General features: G+C 38.8%; 2 protein-coding genes across 2 annotated transcripts; one reads left to right on the forward strand and one right to left on the reverse strand.

Annotated features, from left to right (window-relative positions):
• Positions 1–1,284: 1,284 nt before the first annotated feature.
• Positions 1,285–18,889, forward strand: shc3 (SHC (Src homology 2 domain containing) transforming protein 3). The gene is made up of 12 exons (XM_019275525.2): positions 1,285–3,680; positions 7,598–7,668; positions 10,185–10,248; positions 11,843–11,962; positions 13,219–13,272; positions 13,709–13,760; positions 13,847–13,976; positions 14,069–14,222; positions 14,567–14,660; positions 14,765–14,956; positions 16,561–16,886; positions 17,052–18,889. The coding sequence occupies exons 1-12, from the start codon at positions 3,036–3,038 to the stop codon at positions 17,178–17,180; spliced, it is 2,031 nt and encodes a 676-aa protein (XP_019131070.2). The 5' UTR covers positions 1,285–3,035; the 3' UTR covers positions 17,181–18,889.
• Positions 18,890–21,672: 2,783 nt separating this feature from the next.
• s1pr3b (sphingosine-1-phosphate receptor 3b) lies at positions 21,673–24,045 on the reverse strand. The gene is made up of 3 exons (XM_010742830.3): positions 23,870–24,045; positions 23,525–23,775; positions 21,673–23,095 (listed from the first exon to the last, which is right to left on the reverse strand). The coding sequence occupies exon 3, from the start codon at positions 23,016–23,018 to the stop codon at positions 21,879–21,881; it is 1,140 nt and encodes a 379-aa protein (XP_010741132.3). The 5' UTR covers positions 23,019–23,095; positions 23,525–23,775; positions 23,870–24,045; the 3' UTR covers positions 21,673–21,878.
• Positions 24,046–24,815: the final 770 nt, after the last annotated feature.

A 24,815-nucleotide genomic window follows, 5' to 3' on the forward strand; every position in this document is an offset into this window, starting at 1 on the left:
ATGTATGTATGACCTTTTAGGGCTTCCGTAATTTTATTTATTTGTGATGCATTTATTCAATTGATTATTAGTGATTTTGTACCATGATGTAAAATTCAAATAGAAATGCGCTGTTTGCATTTTTTTCAAGTTCAGTTCACATTAAATTTGAATATAAATATAATGAAATACATATATATAATATTCAATTAATAACTGTGACAGGTTGACAGTAACACTGAAAAAGCTTTGGTATGTAGTCATTGAAATGATATTTTTGGAAGTAGCAACAGTTAAATGATTTCATTTTAATTTTGACATCCCTGAGCTTCAGTATAGTACTGACTCAAAGCTTGCTGTGATCACAGTTTATCAGACAATCGGGCGTAATTTTCAGTCTCTGCAACATATTCAAGTTATTATTAAGAATAACTGTAAGCTTTTGTTAAAGTAATTTCCAAGACTAAAATAAAATAAAGGCATATAATGAATATCTTTGCTTGGCCAGTAGTATTTGCTGATAATTTCACCAGTGTGTCAGCTGATAAATGTTTTTAATGACAACATTAATGAATACTGTCTCAGGGTAAAGAGTAATACATTCTTATAAAAGGTTGTCCAAATGTAGATATAATCATCTAATCTGTCAAAACAAAACATACATTTGTCATTGTAGTGCATTTGTACTATCTATCCTTATACATATAAACAGTCAATCACTAATTGAATGTGTAGGTAAGAATGTGGAAGTAAAAAGCTGATAATGGTGACAATCAAAATCACAGGGGTGGCTTTTTTATTTGTATGTCTTGCCAATGTTTTTCTTTCCTCTCATTTTGTGAACAGGCAAGATTATCTTGATAAATTATGCAAACATCTCTTATCTGAACGGCGTACGTATTATTTTTAAAGGGCAGTCAGGAGAAAACAAAATGCACACCTGCGTCTGGAATGGTCTCTTCCACTATTCTGCAAGCCTCCCCTGAATGAGTCATCCAGCTGGCTTCTCATTGGATAAGACCATGCCATCCCAAGGGATTGCCTTGCAGAGGCAGAAAGGCCTCGCTTCCATTCACAGAAACATTGGTATGCCAGCCTGCTATTTCATTCACATAAAAGACTAAATATTGCATGCTTTTTTTTGTCCTCCGCTCTTATTCTCCTTCGTCTTTTTTGCCTCCTCTTTTGCTCTGCGAGGTCCTACCTTTTCTTCCCTGCTTTTGTGTTTGCCTCTTTTTTTTCTGAGGAGAGAAGGCAGACGTGCTGTCTCTTTTTTTATATATATATATATATTATATATAATATATATATATATATATTTGCCAGGCAGGAAAGAGAGATGTTGGGAGGGACTGCAGTGCGAAATCTGCAGCAGAGTGAGAGCGGAAGCTGCTTATGAATGAGTGTCAGTGTTTCGGCTTTGCTAGATGCTCCTGAGGACATTTTACATGAATGGCTGTGTGCTTACTGCTACCGGGAAGACAAAGATGCTTCATTGCTGCTGGTTTTAAGGAGACTCATGGGCTTTTTTTTCTGTTATCCCTCTGGTTGTTTTCATTGACTCATCTGCCTGAGAAACATGCCATTCATATTGTTTTTTTCTGAGTATCATTCATGTAGTTGAACCTGTTTGCTGGGTATTTTAGACAAGCTGTGAGATTGCATCTACTTCCTAGTTGTGAACTGAATGTTTTATTCCTTTGTTGCAGAATACTGATGGAGAAGTAGCCGTACACATTAGACGCGGAACAATTTTATGGACAAAGAATGCTTTATGAATTTTTTTTGCATTAATGCCTGATTCAAAATATTTTATGCGTGTATTAACTAGTCATAGCTTTCTGAAAGCAGGAATGATGTTGCCCATATTCTGCAGCTAGTATAAATGAACATGGGCAATATATTAATGCTGTTGCGTATTTCTGGTCATGATAAAATGTTACTGTATCGTTGCATTCAGTGATTTATCGAGGTTTCTTTTATGCCCTTTAATGAAAATGACATCTTTATCAACCGTTTAAATAGATTTAATTCTTGATTCAAAGACGTCTGTATTGTGGCAGACACTGATTATAGCCATCAGTGAAATGGATGCTAGTTTTCATCTCTTATTTTATTTATTATCATTTCTGTGATTAGTTTTTGTGTGTGCGTGTCATCGTCATTTTTATCGCAACTTTTATGGCTTCACCCATTTTGTGAGGTATTGTGCGTAACATGAATTCGGTCAAATTATTATGAATGATTATGACCCAAAGTTAAAGAATCAAGCTTCCTCTCCTTCTTCATTTCCTTTTCTCGGAAAAACAAATAATAAGGAATAAATTACAGGGAATAAATGTCAGACTGGGGAATTTAAAAATTGATTGGTTCTAGTGTGCTGTAAGTGGGAGGTTTTTTTTTTCTCCCTCCGACAGGAAGTGATTTGCAGTGTTCAGCAAGCCTTTTGTTGAGAAGGTTTTCTCAGATCAGTGAGTCATGCTTTAGCTCTGAGCCGGCAGGCAGGCAGCAGTCAGTAGAGAGTATTTGCTCTTCCCTCGCAGTATCCGTGATCATCTACAACATAGACCTTTCTCTGTTCTCTTACTTTTTTGGATTTTTGAGAATAGAGAATCAGCAGCAGGAGCAGCATCACCGCTGGAAACCAAACAAGCTGCACCACAACACTGGCAGCCTGTTAGAGACCCTTTTCTCTCCATCCTCTTCCTCCTCTGCCTCAATGCTGTGTTTCCATGGATTGTGTCTGTATATTTCTCACTGACGGATTGGATTGCAGCTCTGGATTTCATTGAGAGCAGATTGGACTTTGGCGACAGCAGCAGCAGCAGCAGCAGCAGCAGCAGCTCAACACAACCACCACTGTAACCTCAATAGAGAAAATTACAGTCAGGTGGCCTGTGATTGCTAAAAGGCGTTTGCTGCCTGTACCGCTGCTGCTATGTTACAGGAGAGGGTAATCAGCACGGCTCAGCCACGTCTGCCAGCACACTTGTGAAAGAGGCAGGCTGTGCGTGTCGGTTGGTGGAGAGAGGGGAGAGAGCAAGAGAGAGAAGGGTATGCTTCACCGTACCAAATACAACCGCTTCAGGAATGAGTCAGTAACATCCGTCGATGAGCTTCTCCACGGCTTGTCCATGAACCCCAAGGTCTCGGCGACCCCCCAGTCTGCAGCCGAGACATCTTACACACCCCCGACTGAGGTCCATTCCTCCTCCACCACCACTGGTTCCAGCACCCCCACCAGCCACGGCTCTGACCACCTGGAAGATGGAGGCACCACCCTCTGTACCCTCATCAACAAGGTGTCCAGCCTGAAATTCAGCAACTCGGGCAGCTTGCTGGGCATTAAAGGTCTGCCCTCGGCTGTCAAGGACCTGGCTGTGTCTAAGCTGCAGGTGGGTGGGGGATCGGGCTCAGGCAGCTCCAGTGGTCCAAACCCCAGTGCAACAGCAACAGCTGCAGCGGCAACAGCAGCCTCTGGTGTGGGCGGCTCTCTGTGCAGCTCGGCCTCCCATTCAACCCCCTGCTCGCAGCTGGAGTCAGCCGTCAGCATGAGCAAGAAGAGCAGGCTGGACGATCTCCAGCCCGGCAGAGTGGACTGGAATCCAGGTGGAGGTGGTGGACTGGTGAGCAAACCCTCCAGAGGTTGGCTACACTCAAGCGAGAAGATCTCTGGTCCAGGAGTGACATACATTGTAAAGGTTGGTGGTCTCTCTGTCTCCCCCTGTCTTAGTTGCGTTTTTGTCCTCTCCCTCTTTGCCCATTCTCTCTTTTCCTTCAATGACTCAAGCTTAGCTCTACCTGCAAGAGAGAGGGGGGGGAGAAGAGATAATGTAGCTTCAGTGGCCCATCACAACATGCCCTTGAGTGGGTGTATGTAGGTTGGCTACAGCAGAAAGCCGAGTGAAGGAGCAGTGACCAGAAATAGACAAAATAGACATTGAATAATTCAGGAAATAGAGAAGGTCAACAGTGAGGAAAAGTAGAGGAAAATCTGTGATGGGGAAACAAAAACAGCAATTATCAGTGTCATTTGGAGCATGCTGTAAACATTTCCATTGATGTTATGACGGTATTTCTTTCTGTCTTGTGTATGGGGAGCTGCAGGGTTATGCTTTTGTAACCATGGTGATGTGTTATTTCTGTACATCGTGCATCCTTATGAGCTGTATGGCTGTTTTAGCTCTTTTAGACATGGTGAAATGGTGGAATCTGAAAAAAACAAACAAAAAAACAGACATGCAAGCGCGTGTCCTCGTCTCATCGCATCCGTGTCTCACGTCAATGTCGTTCGGCCATCATACATCACTGAAAGGAGCACAAGTTGGCGCACAACTACGAGAGCTGTGAATGTCATCATGCCGGGCAATGAGTCACTAGAATGAGGAGTGATGATGCTGAGCCGTGGCTCTTCGATGTATGAAGGGAATGAAAGAAAACGGACCAAACCACTGAGGAGTGTGCATCAGCCTGAACATACAAGTCTTATTATTTACGCAGCACATTAAACAAAAGCAAGTTCAGCATACAGAACAGCTTTGCTTATTGAAATGTGTTATGTTCCAAATCAAGTTACACAGGATGATCGCCATCATATGACACATACTACAACTTGCCTGAACAAAGCCTACAGTATCTGTGACCAGCGTGACATTCCATTAACTGCATTAAGGACGGGAGTGCTTATTTGTCCAGTCAATGCTGCTGAAAGCATCCACACTGTGAGAGGGGGGGAAATGGTTCCCCGGTCTGTGCCCCACCCCCCCATCCCCCAACTACCACCCCTTGTTTTGCCTGTGCTTTGAGTCCTGTGTGTATTGAGTTCAATGTGGTGTTATGCTCACAGCACTTTTAATTAGCGTCATGTGGTCATTCCTCGCACATCATGCACCATTACTCCGAAGGGACATTGATTGACAGTGACACTGTTTACACTCACACTTTTAGTCCATGTTAGCTATGTGTTTATGCAAAAAAAAAAAAAAAAATCCCAAAAGAATGCACAAAAAAAAATGCACATTCAGTTTTGGATTTTGTCCTGTCAAAGACTACAATAACAAAGCTCGGTAGAGGTGAAGATTTGGGAAGTCATTCTCTGTGGTTTTATCCACTTTCACAGGAAAATAGTCACATGATCCATTAATTATTTACTTCAAATAATCACCATCCTTTTTGCATTGCTGGTATATTGTAACGATTCAATATAATCTGTTATTAGAAGCCTGTTCATCATCCCTTATTTGGTGCAGATTTGTCCAGTTATACAACATTTATTCATACTCAGCTCATCAACTGATCTCATTTAGCATGTTTATTGAACTTCTTCACCTGACATCTCCTGTCTAGACTGCAGAACTGGACCGTATATAATATTATGTTACTAAAGTAGCAGCTGTACACATTATGGAACAACAGCATGTTTAGTTTTCAACTAAACCATATGATAGCCACATGTTACATTTGGAAATGTTTAAATGAACGCATCTAAACTCCAGTAAGCAACTCTACTGTGTGCCAGTACCGTGCATGTGCCTGTGGTTTTGTTAGTGCATGTTGATCACTTAGAAGTTGTGTTGTTCACTGGGATCATTTGCGGGCTCTTCAGAGCTGGCCTCCCATTGATTATAATTAATTTGAAGTTCAGTTTTACTGTGCGAACCGTTCGCTTGTTTGTTTTACAGCATGAGAGAAAAATGTCCTCATGTTGTGCTCAGAATAGGACCAATTTTAGAACTGTTTGATATATTTTTGGCCTTGCCGAATTGTGCACTTGAAACTCACGGTTCCAAAAATAGATAACATTGAAATATTTGCAAACGTCATGTTGACAAAATTGGATTTGTTTGCTGGTACTTGCAAAATGCTCACCGGAGAGAAGGGGCTTCATAATATGAAAGTTATGATTCTAATAACTCCCTCCTATTAAAAATAGAAACGTTAGTGTGTCTGCATGTGTCTGTTTTGTTTACAGCCATATTATGAATGTGATTCTGATACGATAGGAACTTGTCAGCACAAAATGTTCCCAGTCTGTGCAATATTAATCAGAAGAGGTGTAATGTGAGTAGGTGGCTGGTACTGAAGATGGTTTTATGGGACAGGAAGACTACAGTCACCTCACGTGACATAGTAACACACTGATGCAGTTTCTAAATCACTTTGAACAAGCACCGACTTGTGTTCTATCCCAACTTTGCTTCAACCTTGTGTCAGACTCCCGCTGGATGTTTCTATTTTTAAATGCTGATGTAATACAGATTTAGGTCTGCCTGCATTTTTATTTACACGTGCACAAGCAGCTGAAGGTGGGATGAAGGGATAACTGAAATTTATCAATTTGATATTCATTCACATTCATTGCATGGATATAGCGTATACCAAAAAGCAAGATTAATAACTTAAGTTGCCCTCTGGAGCTACAGTATATTGTAAACAAACAAACAGATGTACCTTAAAGTGTTTCTTACCAAATGGTTTCTATGTGTCATTGAGTCCTAACAATCAAAACAATTAATGCATTTCCTTTCTCGTCAAATCAAATCAAGTCAAGTTAAATCAACTTTATTGTCAACACTGCCATATGTACAGGACATACCCCCGGTGCAAAGCAAGCAATAAACATGAAATGTTAAGAGATATAAGAAAGTATGGTAAATATAAAAATATATAAACATTGTAGCAAATACAAAAAGATATAAACAGTTTAAATGTAGATGGCATACAGCAGCTGGTTTGTTCTTCTTCACAGCCTTTTCTGGAAGGTTCTTGGTTGATCAGTGGATTACCCTGAAATTGTAATTTGTATTGTGCTGCTGCACACTCTACTCTACACCACTAGTGGTCAAAAACTATGAAAGGTACCTTTAACCTTTAACACTTTGTTTGTCTCGAAGGGAAGCTTCTGTTTTAAAATCAGAATTAATTAATTAATCAAGTTAAAGTGAAGTTAAATTGATCCTAAGCCCCTGTTGACAGGACAGTTTTATAGACTTTAGCTTTCAGCCATGGAGCTCAATCAGTATTTTGAATTAAAATCAATAGGGTTAAGTCTGAATTTCAAATCCAATACTTTGATTCCGTATTCATGGATTTATTGTTATATATTGTATGATATCATTTTAGACTGACATTTATGGCCACATTGTAGAAGATCCATATTGGCCATTTGTTCTCATTTGAAACTCTGTGATCTTCACAAGAAAAGGTCACAATATTTTACTGAAGATATAAGTTTAAAAGGACAGACAACAATTCTAAAGGACATTGTTTTCACATTATGGAGGAGTAAGTTAAGTTAACATTATTTGGTATGGAGAATTTATAAGCGATTCACATTTTTCAATACACATGTAAATCTAATAATCCAACACACTGAGCTAACCACTTTTCATGGTTTTCCTTTATGGAATAAGCACCTGCCTTGATAATTTTAAGTTCATGTTGTAGTGATTTGGCAGTTAAGTGGATTTTAGGATAAGTTTATTATTGGTAATGTGAACAAATCCGCTGTGAGGTGTTTTTCTGTATGACGATGTCCTAGTCATGAAAATCTGAATGTAACCTCTGACATTTCATTAAATATGTATTTCACACTGGATTTTATGTTTTTGTTTTCCAGTATCTAGGCTGCATAGAAGTGCTTCGATCGATGAGGTCACTGGATTTCACCACAAGATCACAAATTACAAGGTATGTCCACTCTTTCCTCTGAAACAAAGCCTGGTAAATCAATTATTCCACCTTCTGCTTTATTGTTTATACCCACAATGAACGCACAAGAGTGGCGAATATTTGTTCATAATAACAACTCAGTATAATAGCTATAATGTCTAGCAAAATAATTTATTTTCTTTTTTCATTTTTAATTAATAAGCACATTTTTAGTTATATAAAACCTATTTTTATGTAAAAAAAAGTTCATATATGTCTGAGGTTTGAAATGTAAATATCTTATTTAATGGTCCATGTTTTGATTATAAATCAGAAAATGTAGCAATAGAGATCTTAATAATTTCATCACTATCCATTATGTACAGCACATAAAAAATGGCACCACTTTAAAGTGTATATATATGAAATGTAGATACCTTTGAAAACCATTGAAGATTATATCTGTGTCCAAATTGATTCTATCTATAAAGGTTATAAAAGTTATGGCTCTGACTAGAAGTACGCCATCATTCCTAATATGGAGCCATGGTAACTACCCATGGTAAAGGACAGTCTGAACCCAGTTTCATGTCTACTGTTACAATTGTTTTTCACACCACATTATTAGATTTATTTGGCAAAAAATTAACTTGAACTTTCAAAGACCTAAATTTCAAATTCATACCATAAGATTAAGATATTTCACCTTTTCTGATTCACTCATTCATTTCATGAATGGACTTGATGAAAACCTTTTTCACTATTTGCTACCATGCGAGCTTGTTACTTTCATGCTAACGTATAATATATACAGTATGTTGCATTTAATGTTATTATTGAAGTTACTGCGGCTAATTTTGTGATGACAGCATGCCCGACTCTCACCAATCTGAGATAAATTCAAGTTGGTTATTTACTGAACTCTTCACAGATCTGATGCTAACTCTACTTGTGTTTCTGTCATGTTTATAACTGGTGTACTTTAGCAAATACACAAGGACTAAAGTGACTAAGAAGCTGAAAAATTGTGACTCTATAATAGCTTGTCCAGGCAAAAAAAGTTTGGGGGCAGACGAGCAACTAGAAATAAGGAACAGCAGCAAACATGTAGAGCGAAAACAGAAAGTATGAGCATAAATGGCATTTGTTGCTTTGTTAGTAAAACTTCTTGATGTGACTAAATGTTTTAGTGTTTCCACGTTAAGCTCCTGAATTGTTGTCTGTGCCCAAGTACCTTATATCAGTAATTAATACATTTAGTTTGGTCTATTTTTCAATAAATCACTGCCTCAGCAGATAAACTTAGCATTACATTTAGCATTAAACTTAGCATTAAAAGCAGAATATCATTAAGAATCTATCTATATCATATATATATTCAGAGTAAATTTAGGCGGCCTGCTATTACAATTTGGTTTGTTTGCATGGATTCTTCTGTGACTCCATGTGTATCTTTGAAATCATTGACCAATGTGCAGTGAGGCAAAGGCCAACAGTGAATCGGTTTGTGTCATGTCCACTTTTATGCTTGACTTCCCGAAGTCAGTCCAGACTAACGTTAGCTTCCAAGGCCACACAGCAGTGGATTCTCTCTCTATAGATTTTGATTTCTCCCTTTCTAAAACAGCCTACTGCATTGTGTGATTTATCCAGATTTTAAAAAAAGCATTCAATCCACATAATGTTGTGTTACATACTAATGATAACACGGACAAAACAGTTCACTTCACATCTTAAAAAAACAGTTTTACTCTGTGATGTGTAACGCTGTAAAACAGATACAGTTGCATGCTTTCAAGAGGTGCAGTGCATTTGCAATATTCCCTATGGCACCATATAAAACACTCTACACTGCATATTGAATCTTGACTCAAGTCTCTTGTGGCCGGGTGATTTCATTTTATGTGTAACAACCTGCAGACTTCAGGCATATTGTAAACACAGCCTTTTTTCTTTAAGTGTATTTATTTACTTTTTGTCTTTCATTTATTTTTAAGAGACATATAATTAATCGATATATTCATAATTATGACAAGACTGAAAAATATATAAACTTACTGTACATCCAGCATTTTATTTCCCAAAGATTTCCGAATAGTCCAGTAACTCACAGATCTGATTATACAACTATCTGTAACAAAAACAGTCATTTGTGGGGAAACACCCAAAGGATTAAAATATTAAATGATCGCATAATGATTAAAAAGCACAGCAAGATAGAACATATACCAGGTAATGTGTCCTGAAATAAAATATACCAGACAGTTTGCCTGACAAACATTCCCTATACAAATGATTTCAGCAATGAGCCGTCACAACTGAAATATTCTAATATGAGAGAACGGAAATGTCTTTAAAATAAAGAGCTCTGCTGTGCCTATGTACAACCTCACAGAGCCGTTAGCCTGTCTGTGCACTCTTGTTCTTTCCGAGATCACGCTTGGTATGAATAGTGTCTGTAAATACAGTCCAACTTAATGCCAAAATAACTGTGATTCTGTGGCTGTTCCATGGTCACCATCTTGGCTTCATCCTCCTTTTCGCCCTCCCTCTAGGGAAGCCATCAGCCTGGTGTGTGAGGCTGTTCCAGGGACCAAAGGAGCTCTGCGGAAGAGAAAGGTACATGGATGGACAGAGAGGGAAGGAGGGAGGGAGATGGAGTGATTACGGGAGAAGTGATGTGCCCTAACTGAGAGAGCTGAGAAAATGAATGATAGTGAAAGGTACAGTAGAGAGAAAAAGAGGAAACAGCATTAGATATTCATTTACCCTTCCAGGTTCTATATATAGCATCGCCTCTGTAAGTTCTTTTTCTCTCATCCTTCCTTCATGTAAAAAGAGAGGGAAAACTGAGACTGACAGAGAGAGAGAGAGAGAGAGAGAGAGAGAGAGATTGTACTTAGAGAGGAGAGATGCTGAGGAGAGAGAAGAGAGATGAAGAGGTATGGGACTGTATGTGCGTGGGCGTAGCTCCAGCCCACGATGCATTGCACACCGCGCACAGTGCTTAGTGACTCATGTAGTGCACAATATCTGTGATCAGGAGGCTGAGCTAGTGTGTGTGTGCGTGCACGCATGTGTGTGTGTGTGTGTGTGTGTGTGTGTGTGTGTGCGTGTGTGTGTGTGCGTGTGCGTACGTGTACATGGTGTGTGTCCACAGTGTGTCTGAATGTGGGGTGTGAAATGAAGCATTACTCCGCTCTCTAGAGCTTGTTCAAATGTCAGGGTAGAGTATATAACACAAAATCAGTGCCGACCAGTTTCTCCCTCAGAACAGACGTAAGATATAAGATAATGTTATTTTGGCTGTGTGACAGATGGCACTATGGTTGCTCGGCTTCGTACTGAGAATTTTGAATGGATTTGGCTCGTTTTTATTTGGCGTCTTTGCCTCCTCTCGGCAAAATCACCACCTCACGACAGCATGTTGAGTATCCAACACTTAACACCCCCTCTTATTAGATGAAATCTACATGGCCCAAACTGTAATCAATGCAAATATTGAATAATAATGTCGCCTCTGGATTAATTTGCTAGTGGTGAAATTATACCTTAATGGTATAATTCAGCATTTTCAAGAAGTATGCCGAGGCTACAGTCAGCAGCTGGTAGCTGGAAACAAGGGAAACAACTAGCCTGGCTCCATCCAAAAAGAAATCAGCCTATCAGTGCCTCTAAAACTCAATAATTGACACATTATATCTGTTTTGTTTAACCCTCTGGAGTCACTCACGATTGCAAAAGCAACTGATAGGACCCGGGAGGGTTAACCTGTATAAAAACTGAAGTGTAAAAACAACTAAGTTCTGGTTTTACAGGAGGTTATGTGCCAGATTATTTCATGATCGATTGTCAGTGGAGACTCCAGGAAGTCACTGCATGAAATAGTCTAGAGATATAGTATGACAATTATTGAGCTTTAGAGGTGCTGTTAAGTGGATTTTCTTTCCTTTGCACAGAGTCAGGCTATCTGTTTCCTCCTGTTTCCAGTCTTTGTGCTCAGCTACACTAAGCTGAACAACTTATTTTCTAACTAACTGCTGTCCGTAGCTTCATATTCCGAATAAAATATAGAGTGGTATCGATCTTGTCATCTAGCTCTCAGCAAGAAAGCAAAAAATGTTGAATTATTCCTTTATGATGTGCTGTGTGATTGGTAAAAAAAAGTGACTTTGTTTTGTTTGTGTCTGTCTGTGTCCTCTGATCCTCTCAGCCACCGTCCAAAGCTCTGTCCAGTATCCTCGGGAAGAGCAACTTACAGTTTGCTGGCATGTCCATAAATTTAAATATCTCCACCAGTAGCCTCAACCTGATGACCCCCGATGGCAAACAGGTCAGTGCGCAACCCTTTTTAAAGAGCCATAGGATTCTGTGAGCCACATGCATGACACAAAAACAAATTATTACTCTTATGATATTACATTTGACAAAATAGCAGCACCATTGTATGAGACTGTCTTCAACCACCACATATACTGTATGTGTTAGCTGCTGCTCTTGCTCAAGTAAATCTGAATCAGGCAAAAAAGTTACCTAAAGGATTCACAGAAGAAGGTCATTGGATAAGTTTGAAAGCTCAGTGAGTAGCTAAGTAAGTGGGGCTATTATTTTCACATATTTACTACACACACAGCATGTGTCCCCCAAGGTCAAATGAACCTCCAACGGCTGAAATAGATGAAAAACACTGATCAGAGGACATTTGTCCAGATTGAGGCTGCTGAGAGAGGAAATCTTATTTTTTTAGGGATATTTGTTTAAGGAGGTTTATTTTTTTTATTTTTATAAAAGAACAGTTAAAAGAGGAAGATGGTTGCACTGTTCATTGCTGTCTACCCCCAGTGTCCTTCTTGATACTGCCAGCAGATGGAGCCAAAGTAAATAATTCAGCATTTCAACACATAGTAGCTCAAAAGAGACTAAAGAATCAAATTTCGGATATGTTGAGTACCCTGAGTGCAAAGAAACTGTTGACAAAGCATCAAATCTATGACTCACCCAACAGCTCAAGAAGTTACAGCTCAAGAAAAGTTCAACTAAACTAGTTGTTGGTTTTTACCTTCATTGACTCTTGCTGACTAGGCAGCAGGCTGAGTCTAAAACACAAATTACTCTAGCTGCGTATTAGATTTATTTTCAAGCAAGCAGGCAGTGATGGCTCGCTGACTAAAGTTCATTTTAGGCTATCGAAGAAACAGCGGGACAAAAACAGCTTATGGTGTTATCCTATTGAGAAATAAATAGAAGATGTGTGTCTGTTTAGAGCCACACCTTTTCATTTCTGTACACATTAAACAAAGAGTTAGAGGTGCTGATATTTTGAAAGAAAACAGTCAGGATAACTGTTTCCCCTTGCTTCCACTTTTTATGCCAAGCTAATTGCGTCTACTGGCGAAATTTGTGTCAATCTTCTCATCAAACTGGCAACTGCTAAAAGTTAAATACTTCCAATATGGCTCCACCACGGTGTGTTAGATACCAGACTGCAAAGAAATAAACCAAATTCTGATATACATCTTAAATTATGTGTGTGTGCGTGTGGAATGAACACATTTGCTAACTCATATTATGTAATTTTACTCTTGACAGATCATAGCCAACCATCACATGCAGTCCATCTCCTTTGCATCAGGTGGTGACCCTGTAAGTGTCTTAGTGATAAGGAAGACCTAAACTACTTGAAAACAAGAAGATTTCATTTGAATGCAATTACATTTTTAATTATTATTATTCATCAAAAATCATATTGTCATACTACCTTTATTAATTGTGATTTTTTTAAACACACTTACATACTTACATTTATTTACAGAGAGTTATATCATACTATGTAGATATGTTCTAGATTTAATTACTCTTAATAAAATACTGTATATTGATTACCAAAGACTTGTTACAAAAGCTGTTATCCATCTTTAAACATGGCAACAACATTGTATTACTGTATTAGTAAATAGTTAGTCCATATTTTCCATTGCTGTTATTATAAATGTAATCAAAGTGACTTAACCAGAAAATAAAGGCTATGGTATAAAGTTGTTACCATATTTTATAGTAGTGATTCTTCTTTTTTTTTTAGGACACAACAGATTTTGTTGCCTATGTAGCAAAGGACCCCGTCAACAGAAGAGGTAGGTGTTCATTCCTTTAAAACTCTATAGTCTCATATCTCACATGCAACATGCTCATTGAAAATTGCTGCTCTGACCTTCGTCAGCATGTCACATCCTGGAGTGCTCCGATGGATTGGCCCAGGACGTCATCAGCACCATCGGTCAGGCCTTTGACCTTCGCTTCCAGCAGTACCTGCAGTGTCCCTCAAGCAAACTGTCCTCCACACATGACAGGTGAGGCGTTCATCACATATGTAACGCGACGTACATATTCCCTAACACACACAGAGTGTTGAGTTTCTTTATCAAGCCATGTTTCTTCTCAGGGTATTAAACATGGAGGAGTTACAGTGGACTGAGGAAGAGGAGGAGTCAGTAGAACATCCTTACTATAACAACATCCCTGGCAAGATGCCACCCCCTGGAGGCTTCATTGACACCCGATTGACCAATCAGAACGCAGCATCAGATGGTTGTCAGGTACCACTCAATTTATCTGGATGTAATCTCAATAAAATAATTAATCCAGTGTTTTAGATTTAGGAGATTTAGGAGGGCAGAATATGTAAGAAATAGAACATAATATTCATAACTATGTTTTTTTTTTTGTTAAATATGTTGTATGGTTTTTTTTTTGTTTTTTTTTGTTTGTATAATCACCTGAAAATAAGAATCATATTTTGGTTGACTTAGAAGGTGCAATATTTGGACTACAAACAGAGACAAGACACTTCCAATGCTATAATCTTGGTCTCTACACTACAGCATTCATATGCATATATGTATTCATGGTGATTAATAACCGTGTGTCTTTATGTCATCAGATGGGCCCAGGTTCAGTAGATCAGACATATTACCAGGGGCGGCACTGTGGAGAAAACTGGGGCGATGAAAGAAAGCCCATATTCATACAACAGGGTAAGGAAATCCATTCTTCCCACTACTTAAATACATAAGACATGTTTTGCAGACACAATTTTGAAGTCAGTTGCTCTGATCGTTTCTCCCCATGTCTTCTGTAGGATCATTTGATATAAGCAGCATGCCTGAGAGTAAAGGTCAGGCACCAAAAACAGGAGATATGCCTGCATATGTGAACACTCAGCAGATCGACGCCCAGGTGCTCGCAGCACTGCAGGCAGAGGCGGAAAATGTGACAAAGGGTATGGCAGCTGCAGCCAAAGAGAGCCCACAGAAGGACCTGTTTGACATGAGTAAGTGTTGGTTGGCATGTAGTTGAAGTTTCAGTGTCGACTGATCGTGTGATTTGAATAGTGGATTTGGAAGCGCTCATTAGGACTAACCTGTTGAAGGCTAGTATCTGAACAGGATCTTTGCATTCGTAATATGACTTTCTAATCAGAGTTCTTAATTATAGGGGTTTCCTGGCTTTTGTTTCTCAGTGACTTCAGTGTGGCATTATAATAACAGAGCATCAGTATGAAGACAATAGGAGGACAGTGTTAATGTCAGTGCACAGCTTTATTCTTTCCTCCTTTCAACTTCAACCTCAGCGTTCCTATTATTATGCATGAAAGATCAGTTACGTAAAGATGTGTGTAACTATGACGAATCCCTGATACAAATTACATGTGAGCAGTGAACTATACTATTCAAATGTGGACTGATCTTATATAAAAACCAAGTTCAGCGTCATTGTCCACCTACTGGAGTTCCTCGACTGTTAAAGGTCACATTTTACTTTGTTACTAACAAACTCCAGTACTGGCGTCACAGAAAGTCATAATTCAATCAGTCTACTGGACAATACAATGTGGGAAAATTCAGTCTATTGATTCTGAAAGTTATTAAATAAATACTTAATTGCAGTATTATACTGTGTAATAGGTTATTATATAGTGTATATAATTTAATTTACCTATACTAGTCAGTCATAAAAGTGAAAGAAGATATCTTTGTTGTTTAGGAGTATCAAAAATAATTGTATTACTGTGGCATTTTTTTATTTAATTTGATATTTAGCACATCATCTTCTGCTCTGTTTTTGATCAACTTCTCCTTCTGTAGCTGCTATTCTACTGGCCTACAGACCAGATATATGAGAGAAAGAAAGTTTCCTTTCTTTCTCTCATATATCTTTATATAATGCTGTTCAAGCACCACTCCGTTTTTTTTTTTTTTTGGTTGCTTTATACCATTCAGCTTAAACAGGATTGAATGACTAAGTGTCAAAGATCCTAAAATAGGAAATAGGATCTCAGCGTCTTTAATGTGGTGTATTTCCTGCTGAAACAAGATGTTTATGAGGGTCAGGATCCTTCAAAAAACAGCATCATTTGATTTATGTTTGTTGCTACTAGCGCAACATGAGGTCACCGGATTTCCTGGAAGTCCATTTTCCAGAGGTTAAGTTGTCTTTTTGCATTCAGCGTTGCTTAACAAAATTCACTGTGGATCCATGATGTCTAACAAATGTGCTTTAATGTTTTAAAACCTGCATCCATATTGACTTGCTAGCAGTCTACTTCTTCGCTGCCTTTTTCAGTGCATGACTGTGTCTCTCTGTGCTTTACTGAAGTTTCATTCATAGAAACATTACTCCATAGCAAAAACAAAAACAGTGTCATTACATTGGAGAAAGAGAAATAATTGACATGCAATAAAGTCTTTAGCCAGATTCAAACCAAAGATGCTGTGTCTATGTGGCGTGTATTTTAGTCTACCGTGACAATGGGACTCCCCAACAGTTGTCTTTTTACTAGTATTTCACATCTGTAGGATATCAAGTTAAAAATTGTGCTACAGGTATCCTTCCTGTCTTAATTTATCACTTTGGCACTGCCCTAACCTATACCAGAGCCCTTCGAGGATGCCATTCAGTCGCAGTCTCATCCGCCGTCCCAAGGGCAAGCCCAGTCCCAGGCTTCTGGTCTTCACAAGGCAGCATCCGTGGACAACTCGAGCCCTCTTCTTGTCCGCTCGCTGGCTTTCCGGGCACAGGAGGAGCTGGAGGGCCAGACGTGGTACCATGGTAAAATGAGCCGCCGTGATGCTGAAAAACTGCTGAAAGACGATGGGGACTTCCTGGTTCGTAAGAGCACTACCAACCCAGGGTCCTACGTACTGACAGGCATGCACAATGGACTTGCCAAACACCTACTGCTGGTGGACCCTGAGGGCACGGTAAGATGGGGTTAAAAGACATGTAGAGTGTATTTCAGGGAGATACTGTAGATAGAAAAGACTGAGCTAGTATGAATGCATCAAATATAAGAAAATAAAACTCTTTTCTAAAATTGAACTTCTAACCAGAAGACAGACATTTAACATCTCTTTCTCTTTTCAAAGGTACGGACAAAAGATCATGTATTTGACAGCATTAGCCATCTTATTGGCCATCACCGTGACAACAATCTGCCGATTGTGTCAGCTGGGAGTGAACTGTGTCTCCTACAGCCCGTTGGAAGGAAACAGTGATGCTTGTAATGCCTGATGGGAAATAGGAAGCTCTGGACAGTCTCTCCTACAGTACCATCCTGAAACTTGAAGATGAAACATGAAGAGAAAATGCTTAAAGGCTCCATGCGCTGACAGTGTTCTGGGGAAATTGGCCCGTTGTTACTTTACTGGAGGCACTGGAAGACGCAAGATTTGTTTAAGATAAAAAAAAAATATTTATAGAACTGTTATTATTTTGTTGTGATGACTGAAATGCTATATTTTTGAGAAGACATAGGTGCATTTGGACATAATATCTTGATTTGGTGTTTTAAAAGATGAAAAAAAGAAAAGAAAAAAAGACAATTGTTCTTGTAGTTTAGATGAAGTGCAAATCAAACCTCAAAGAGGTGTTAACAAGAGTATTTTAGAATAAAAACCTGAAATTTTAGTTTTGTCTGTCAAGCACAACCACATTTCTACAGGTACCGTTGGCTAAGAGGTCGAGGAAACAAAAACAGTTTGGACAACAAATGCTGTTTATAATGAAATAATTTAGGAAAAATGTCCTTTAATCTCACCAATAGCGTGACAGCTCACTCAATTAGTCACTATATTAAATCTGCTTTTATTGGGGATTAGAACTGAATGTTTTTTTGCTTTGCAGTAGTCACAAAGTGTTGGGGTGCAAACAGACATCCTCCATAGTGCTGTCAATGGCTTTAAAGATAAACTTTTTTTTTATGAAGTATTTTCTTGTGTCACTGCAGTCGCATGACTTGAAATCAATTGTTCTTGTGGACATTGTTCGTAGACCTTGATGCCCCTTTATTTGAAAGAAGTGCTTGTGTATGCTGACACTGTAAAATATTTATGCTTTTCAACCAGTGATAATTTCTGAATTGGTTTCCTCCCGGATTCTTCTTTTCGGTGTGTAGTCAATGATTAGTTTTGGGGCTTGAGTCATGCAATGGATATTCTCACATTATTAATTTACATTTTCGTTTACTTTTTTTTTTGTTGCTGTTGTTGTTTGTTTTTGTTTTTTGAGAACTTTTAAAAATTATCATTTGAATAAATCACATTTGAATCACAAATGAATAGCACAATCAGAAAGTTAGATCAGTTAGATCATCTGTGTCAGTTGTACCAAGACAAATTACTAATGTGTTGAGGCTTAATTTACACTTTTGACTTAGGAGCCCGAATTAGATAAACGTTGAGTCCACACAATGTGCACTCAGTACCGAATGTTTAATATTAGATCACCTTCACTTATTGATGCGTGTGAAAATCTTATGGCAATACTACTTTATTGCCACTAGATGTCATCACAGAAATGCTTGTTTACCCCTCTCAGTCACACTCACTTTTCACAATTCTCTACAGTCCAGTGGAAAATCCAACTCTAAGAAGAAAGTTAGGGTTAGGGGGAAGAAAGTTTTCAACCATTATTGCTTGACAGGTCAGAGTTCATTTGCACTTTGCAGTCCACTGTACACAATCGTTCCTCAGAACAGTTTACTGCATTTCGGTTGTACGGACAGTTTTTGTAGAGTGGGAATCAAAATTTTGAAATGGCTTATAGAAATAGTACACAGCAGTTTTGGCAACAGACTTTTTAAATGCTCTCATCCTTACTATTGTCAGTCCTCCGATGGATACCAAATGAATGGGGCATTGTATTTGATATGCACTGGACCACTTCAGTTGAACCAAAATCAGCATGTGTTCAATGAGTTTGACAAGACAGATGCAATGTAATATAACGTGCCTGTATTTTGCTGCAAGAGGGAGTGTACAGTACATGCATCTCACCACAACATATATTTTAGCAAAGAACAGTATTGGGATTGTTTTAAAAAAAATGTAAAAAAATCCAGCACCAAATACATTTTACTTTAAGACTTTCCGTGATTCCTTGTGTCCCTTTGAAAGGAAACACTTAACATATAAGAATCATTTCTTTTTCTTTTTTTACAGTTATCAGCCATTAACTTTTACTTTGTCCAATTCTTTGTTACATAATTTCATCAAATCTAATATCTTGGGAGAAGGAAAAATCCGCTAAATTTTTACAAAAGCACTATGCTAATGTAAAGAATTCTGTTGCGGTTAGTCTTTATTTCTGAAGAGCACATTTCTAGTAATCACTTTGGCAAAAATGTGCAAAGTTTTGAACAAAGCATATAAAGCAGGAACAACTCCATACTTGAATCTCTCTGATAACATGACAGTTAGCTGTGTGTGTGGCATAAAGAAATTATACAACCAAACACGCTGGGACACAAAAAGAACATGGCTTCTTTCCAGATTTCTGTTGATGAAAATGTGCCTTTTCTTTGTACAAATGGTATTTTTATTTCTCTTTCTCTCTCTCTTCAAAGTGCAATAGCTGATCTTCAATGGGGCATGCCTGTTCACTAGAGGTTGTGTTTTGCCCTGCTGCGTGTTGCTGCTTGAGAGTACTGTTTTCTCTCTCTATCTTTCTCTCCCTCCCTCCCTCTCTATTATATATTATAAATGTATCATTTCCAGATTCTAAATATAAATCTTTGTCGGAGGGAATCACACAGAAACTCACTATTTTGGAACAGGTATAGTTAAAAAAAAAGGAAATAAAAACAAAGAAACAAGTCCAAATGATGTTTACAGATTTAATCTTTTGGTTGTATGGGTTTATCATTATTCTGTATGACTGTTGGCAATAAAACCGTGAATGTGTAGAACCTCTGTTGTTGTCTCTGCTGTAATAATCAATAACATATTTGAGTTTATTACAGCATTTAGCCACAGTGTCATCAGTCTAAAACTTTAAGGGGTTGCTTCAACCAAATTATATAGAAACTTACTTTTCCCTCATTTACTTCTAGTGATATCTTGCCTACAGAAAGCTTTTGTTTATATTAGTGTAGATGGAAAAATATCCAGAAACAATGTTTTTGTTAGTCGGGATAATCCACAGAGCACACTGTTAAAGGTTTTAAAGGTCCAGTGTGTAACATTTAGGCGAATCTATTTACAGAATATGGCAGAAATGAAATATAATATGCAAAATAACCTGAAAAATAAAAATCACTATGTTTTTGTTATGTTTTACATTTATAGATGCCACAGTCTTTCACAGAGTCCACCATGTTGAACCGCCATGTTTCTACAGTAGCCCATTATGGACAAACTAAACACTGGCTTTAGAAAGAGCCTTTGTTTTTCATGTGTTTTTGCGGCCTCTGTAGATTCTCCTTCATGCTAGGAAAGAGGGTTGCCATCAGCAACTATACGCCACAAAATCCTACATAGATCTTCTTTTGTACAAAATTAAGAAGTTCTTTGTCCTTATATAATCCAGAATAAAACTGTTTCTGTAACTTGTTATTGCTGTTGAACATTTTAATGTTCTTTGGCCAATACTCGGAGCAACACAAACAGAAATCTATTTGCTTTCCTTGTATTGTGGTGGATGCAGAAATACTATATCTAAACCTGGACATAGAAAATCTAAACTACCTGCATGGCTAGAATTAAATCATTTCTCAAATGAATGATGAGGACACTGTACGCAAGAGCTGATCCTGACACAGTATGTTTACTCTCCTTTTTAGTTTATTGTGTCAAAGATTATATTTTGCATCATACAAATAGCTGCACATTTCACATGCTGCATCCACATGCCTCTTCCTTCACTTTACCAGCTTCATGCTTTTTAAAGTTGATACAAAACGTCTGGAATAATCAAACAACAAACACAGACAAACGCACATTCACGACTTGTTCAACTTGGTACTAAAATGGAGATGAAACATGCAGCACATTTTGAAGATATTTGGTCAGCATTGAGGATATTAACTCCCATTATTACCCAGCAGATGGGGCCCTTGCATCATAAAAAAACTGATGCTGCATGAACTACACTGACTACATTAATTCTCTGTGTCGTGACCACATATGTAGTTTGAACATAATGCTGATACAATGAAAAGGATAGCAGGTTGGACTGTTCAACGTGTGTTTTTATCTCATTTACATCACATATACAACTTATAATGCAGTTTTCATTACAGCAACTGCACAGTATACTGTAGGATTACTGAGTAAATACTAAATTACAGAATAAACTGCATAGAATAATAAATAGTTCCCATTGTTTGTAATTACACTAATAATTGTCTACAATCATTCTTCATTACATTATTTTGCATAACTATAATTGCACTTTAATTCATTGCAGGTGATTTTTCACTTCTTATTTGTCTTAAATGGTCACATCTGTAACCACAGAGGTAAATGTTTTTTTTTTTTTTTGTCAAGGGTAAGAGCACCGTTTATTTTAAAACCGTCATCACTCAATGAAAACCACACACGTCCAGATCCTCAAGTAGTTGTTAATTAATTAATAAAGAGTTAATCTTTCAATTAATTGTTAACTGAGCTAATCTGGAGATATGTGGTTCTCACTGGACAATGATGAAATATAACCTGTACTTGACAAAGGTAGTGACATTTATTGTGTCATACAATAATCAGTCTAATGCCAAGTGTGGACATTTTAATAAGCGTCCCAAATGTGGAAGATGCATACATGTATATCAATATCAAGCACAAAGGAAAAACAACTGCCCTGCAGTCTCTGCCTCAAGTTTGTGAAGAAATCCTTCATTTTGTATTAATCACAACTTGATGAGTTTATAGATTAGGCCCGCCCTCACCTTCCTACTGTAGATAGCTTGCTCCTTTCTTTCAGTCTTTCCTGTCACTCTCATGGGCAGCCTGAGCAGCCCCTCCTGCCACCACTGAGACCTCGCCATGGGCTGTGTCTGCCTCCTTCTCCTGCTCCGCCTGCCTGGAGCTCCGCTGGCTCTGGTTGGGGTTGTTCTGGCTGCTCCACGACTTGCTCCTGCTGCGGCTGGGATCCAGAGACTGCTTGTTCCCGCTGCCATTGACAGAAGTCTTCCCTCTGTAGCAAATGCCACACACCAGACCCAGGAAGGCCCGTCTCATCTCCCGACTGGCCAGAGTGTAAATGACTGGGTTCATGGCTGAATTGAGCACAGCCACTGCGATGAACCAATCAGCTTTGTAGAGGATTGGGCAGCGCTGCTCACATGCCACATCTACCAGGAGCAGAACAAAGATGGGCGTCCAGCAGGCGATGAAGACTCCAACTACAATGATAACGGTGCGCAGCAGCGACATTGCATGCTCAGAGTTTCTGTGCTTGCTCACCTTTCGGCTGCTGGACTTAACCAGGATGTAGATGCGTGCATAAAGCACTGACATGGCTAAGAGCAAAACCATGAAAACTGTGATACAGAAAGCTACATACTTCTTGCTGTAGAGAGGGAGGACTGTGGAGCAATCGGGCAGGTTGTCCAGGCAGTTCCAGCCTAGGATAGGCAAAGCTCCAAGAGATATGGCGATCAGCCAGCAGGTCCCTATGAGCAGAAACACTCTGTAGTTTTTGTTGGCATCATATGGTCTCATTTTGATCATAGTCAGGTGTCTCTCTATAGCAATAGCCAGGAGACTGAAAATGGAGGCACCAAGTGCTACAAACATGCTTCCCTCTCTTACAAACCAGAGAGCAGGTGAGAGCTGCAGGGTCTTCTCTCCTGACAGGAGCAGGTTGACCAGGTAAGCGACTCCAGCCAGCAGGTCGCACAGCGCCAGGTTGCCGATGAAATAGTACATGCGGTTGTGGAACCTGTGGTTTCTCCATATGGCCACCAGCACAGTGAGGTTCTCCAACACAATGAATATGCATATAATAAGGAAGACAATGGTTTTGGTGTTCACGGTGCCAGGGCTTGTGCCGACGCTGGGCCGGTGGTCCAGCTTGCCTGTGTAGTTGTAGTGGAGGTATATCTGAGGGTTGATCATCTTCAAAGCGCCAGCTGCTGACACTGGATGTCAGGAGTGAGCAAGAAGTCCAGTGTCAGCAGATCCACCGTGTTCGACTGCAGTGGAAGATGTGAGGAACATGAGTGTTATCACAGAAAGAAGCCAATATATCATATATCATGGTGTCTGATGGACTGTTAACCGATTGATCTAGTTTTTCTCACTCATATTAAATTAGCATATACTTGCAGAAAAGTTAAATTATAGGAAACATGTAGTCCTTAAAATACACCATGATGCTGTTTGTTTGTTTGTTTACATGCTTATTCTTGGACCATGGCCCAAACTACCTCTACCTTTAACTATCTTTACCTTTTTATACATTAAATTATATATTTAAAAAAAAAAAATCACAAACACATACTGGATACATAATCAAACTTTTCTTCACATTTAACTACAACACGCAGATGTATTTAGTCTGTTCGTGCCTTTGATTAAAGCAGTCTAGTTTCCCCCAGATGTCCTGTCCTAACTCAACTTACCTCGGGATGCTCGCAGTCAGGGTTTAGTTGAGAGTTAAACGCACACTCAGAGACATACATTTCATTGCTGAGTTGTCGATTCTCCGTTTTTCCTCGACTTGACGTTGAACTTTAATCCCTTCTCTCTCGTTCAGTGTCCTCATCTTTTACTGATCTCTAAACTCCGAGGCTGTCGACGGTAGGCTCGAAGTCACACCTCCCCCCCTCCTCCCCTCCTTTCAACCCGGGCTGGGAGAGCAGAGAGAGATGGGCTGGGACGGCCGGAGGGTCATTTCAATTCAAGAAGCATATCAAAGCCAGGAGGTATGTGGAAAAACCCATAATATAAGACGTTTAAATACTCACAGATTTTGTCCAAGAGACGTTAAAAAGTCCCCCATGAATGTAAGAAATGTGTTTTAGTTTAGTGGTGAGTCCTAAAAGTACAATTTCTATATCAGTCTAATTCACTTTCTAATCATCTGGTATGTTTTGTGGACACAATTTGTTAGCATTTATTGTCTATCCAGCCAGCCAAGACCTTTTTCACAACCACCATTTTGACATAACCTGAAATAACACACATGCTTTTGTGAAACTTGTAGTGTGACGCAGCTAAACACAGGTGTTACCAATGATACTAATTAAGGTTGTGTGAATGAGAATCGCTAGCCATAGCTTACTTGAATGTTTATTTCACATAATTAACATTTGCAGCTTCTTTAACTCATTTTAGATAGATAAACTGTTTAAGAGCTGCCTGGATGAATGTAAACTAGTTTAAATTCATTTAAGATAACTAGATAATTTAAGATAGCTGACTAGTTTATCTTAAATTACAACCCTGTTTGCACTTAAAATGGTCTCACTGTGTAAAAATGTGATGATGGGCAAAAGACCAAAACCCCATATTTAATTAAAAATAGCACAAATACATCTTTATTTTATTGTTTTTGGAAAAAGCATATGTCTGTGTTGAATTCAATGCTGTTAATGTTTAGTAGAGAAACAGACCTTTATTTTGAAATACTACCCAGAGCCAGATTAAGCAAAGGTTCAGAAAGTAGCTTGACATGTAATGGACCAAATAGTGAAATAAAGTACCGATAAAAACTCCCGGACTGCGTGGACCTGGGATTATTTATTATGAGAGACTGACAGTCAAAACAGATGCGTTTCAAAAAAGTTGGGACAGGGTCATGTTTACGTCTCTGTTGCATCAGCTCTTCTTTTAACAACACTGTAAGCGTAGACCTGGGAACTGAGGAGACCAACATACCTTTTTCACAGCAGCCATTTTGACATGGAATAG

The sequence above is a fragment of the Larimichthys crocea genome, chromosome IX, assembly GCF_000972845.2.
Source record: "Larimichthys crocea isolate SSNF chromosome IX, L_crocea_2.0, whole genome shotgun sequence".
NCBI classification, from domain to species: domain Eukaryota; kingdom Metazoa; phylum Chordata; class Actinopteri; family Sciaenidae; genus Larimichthys; species Larimichthys crocea.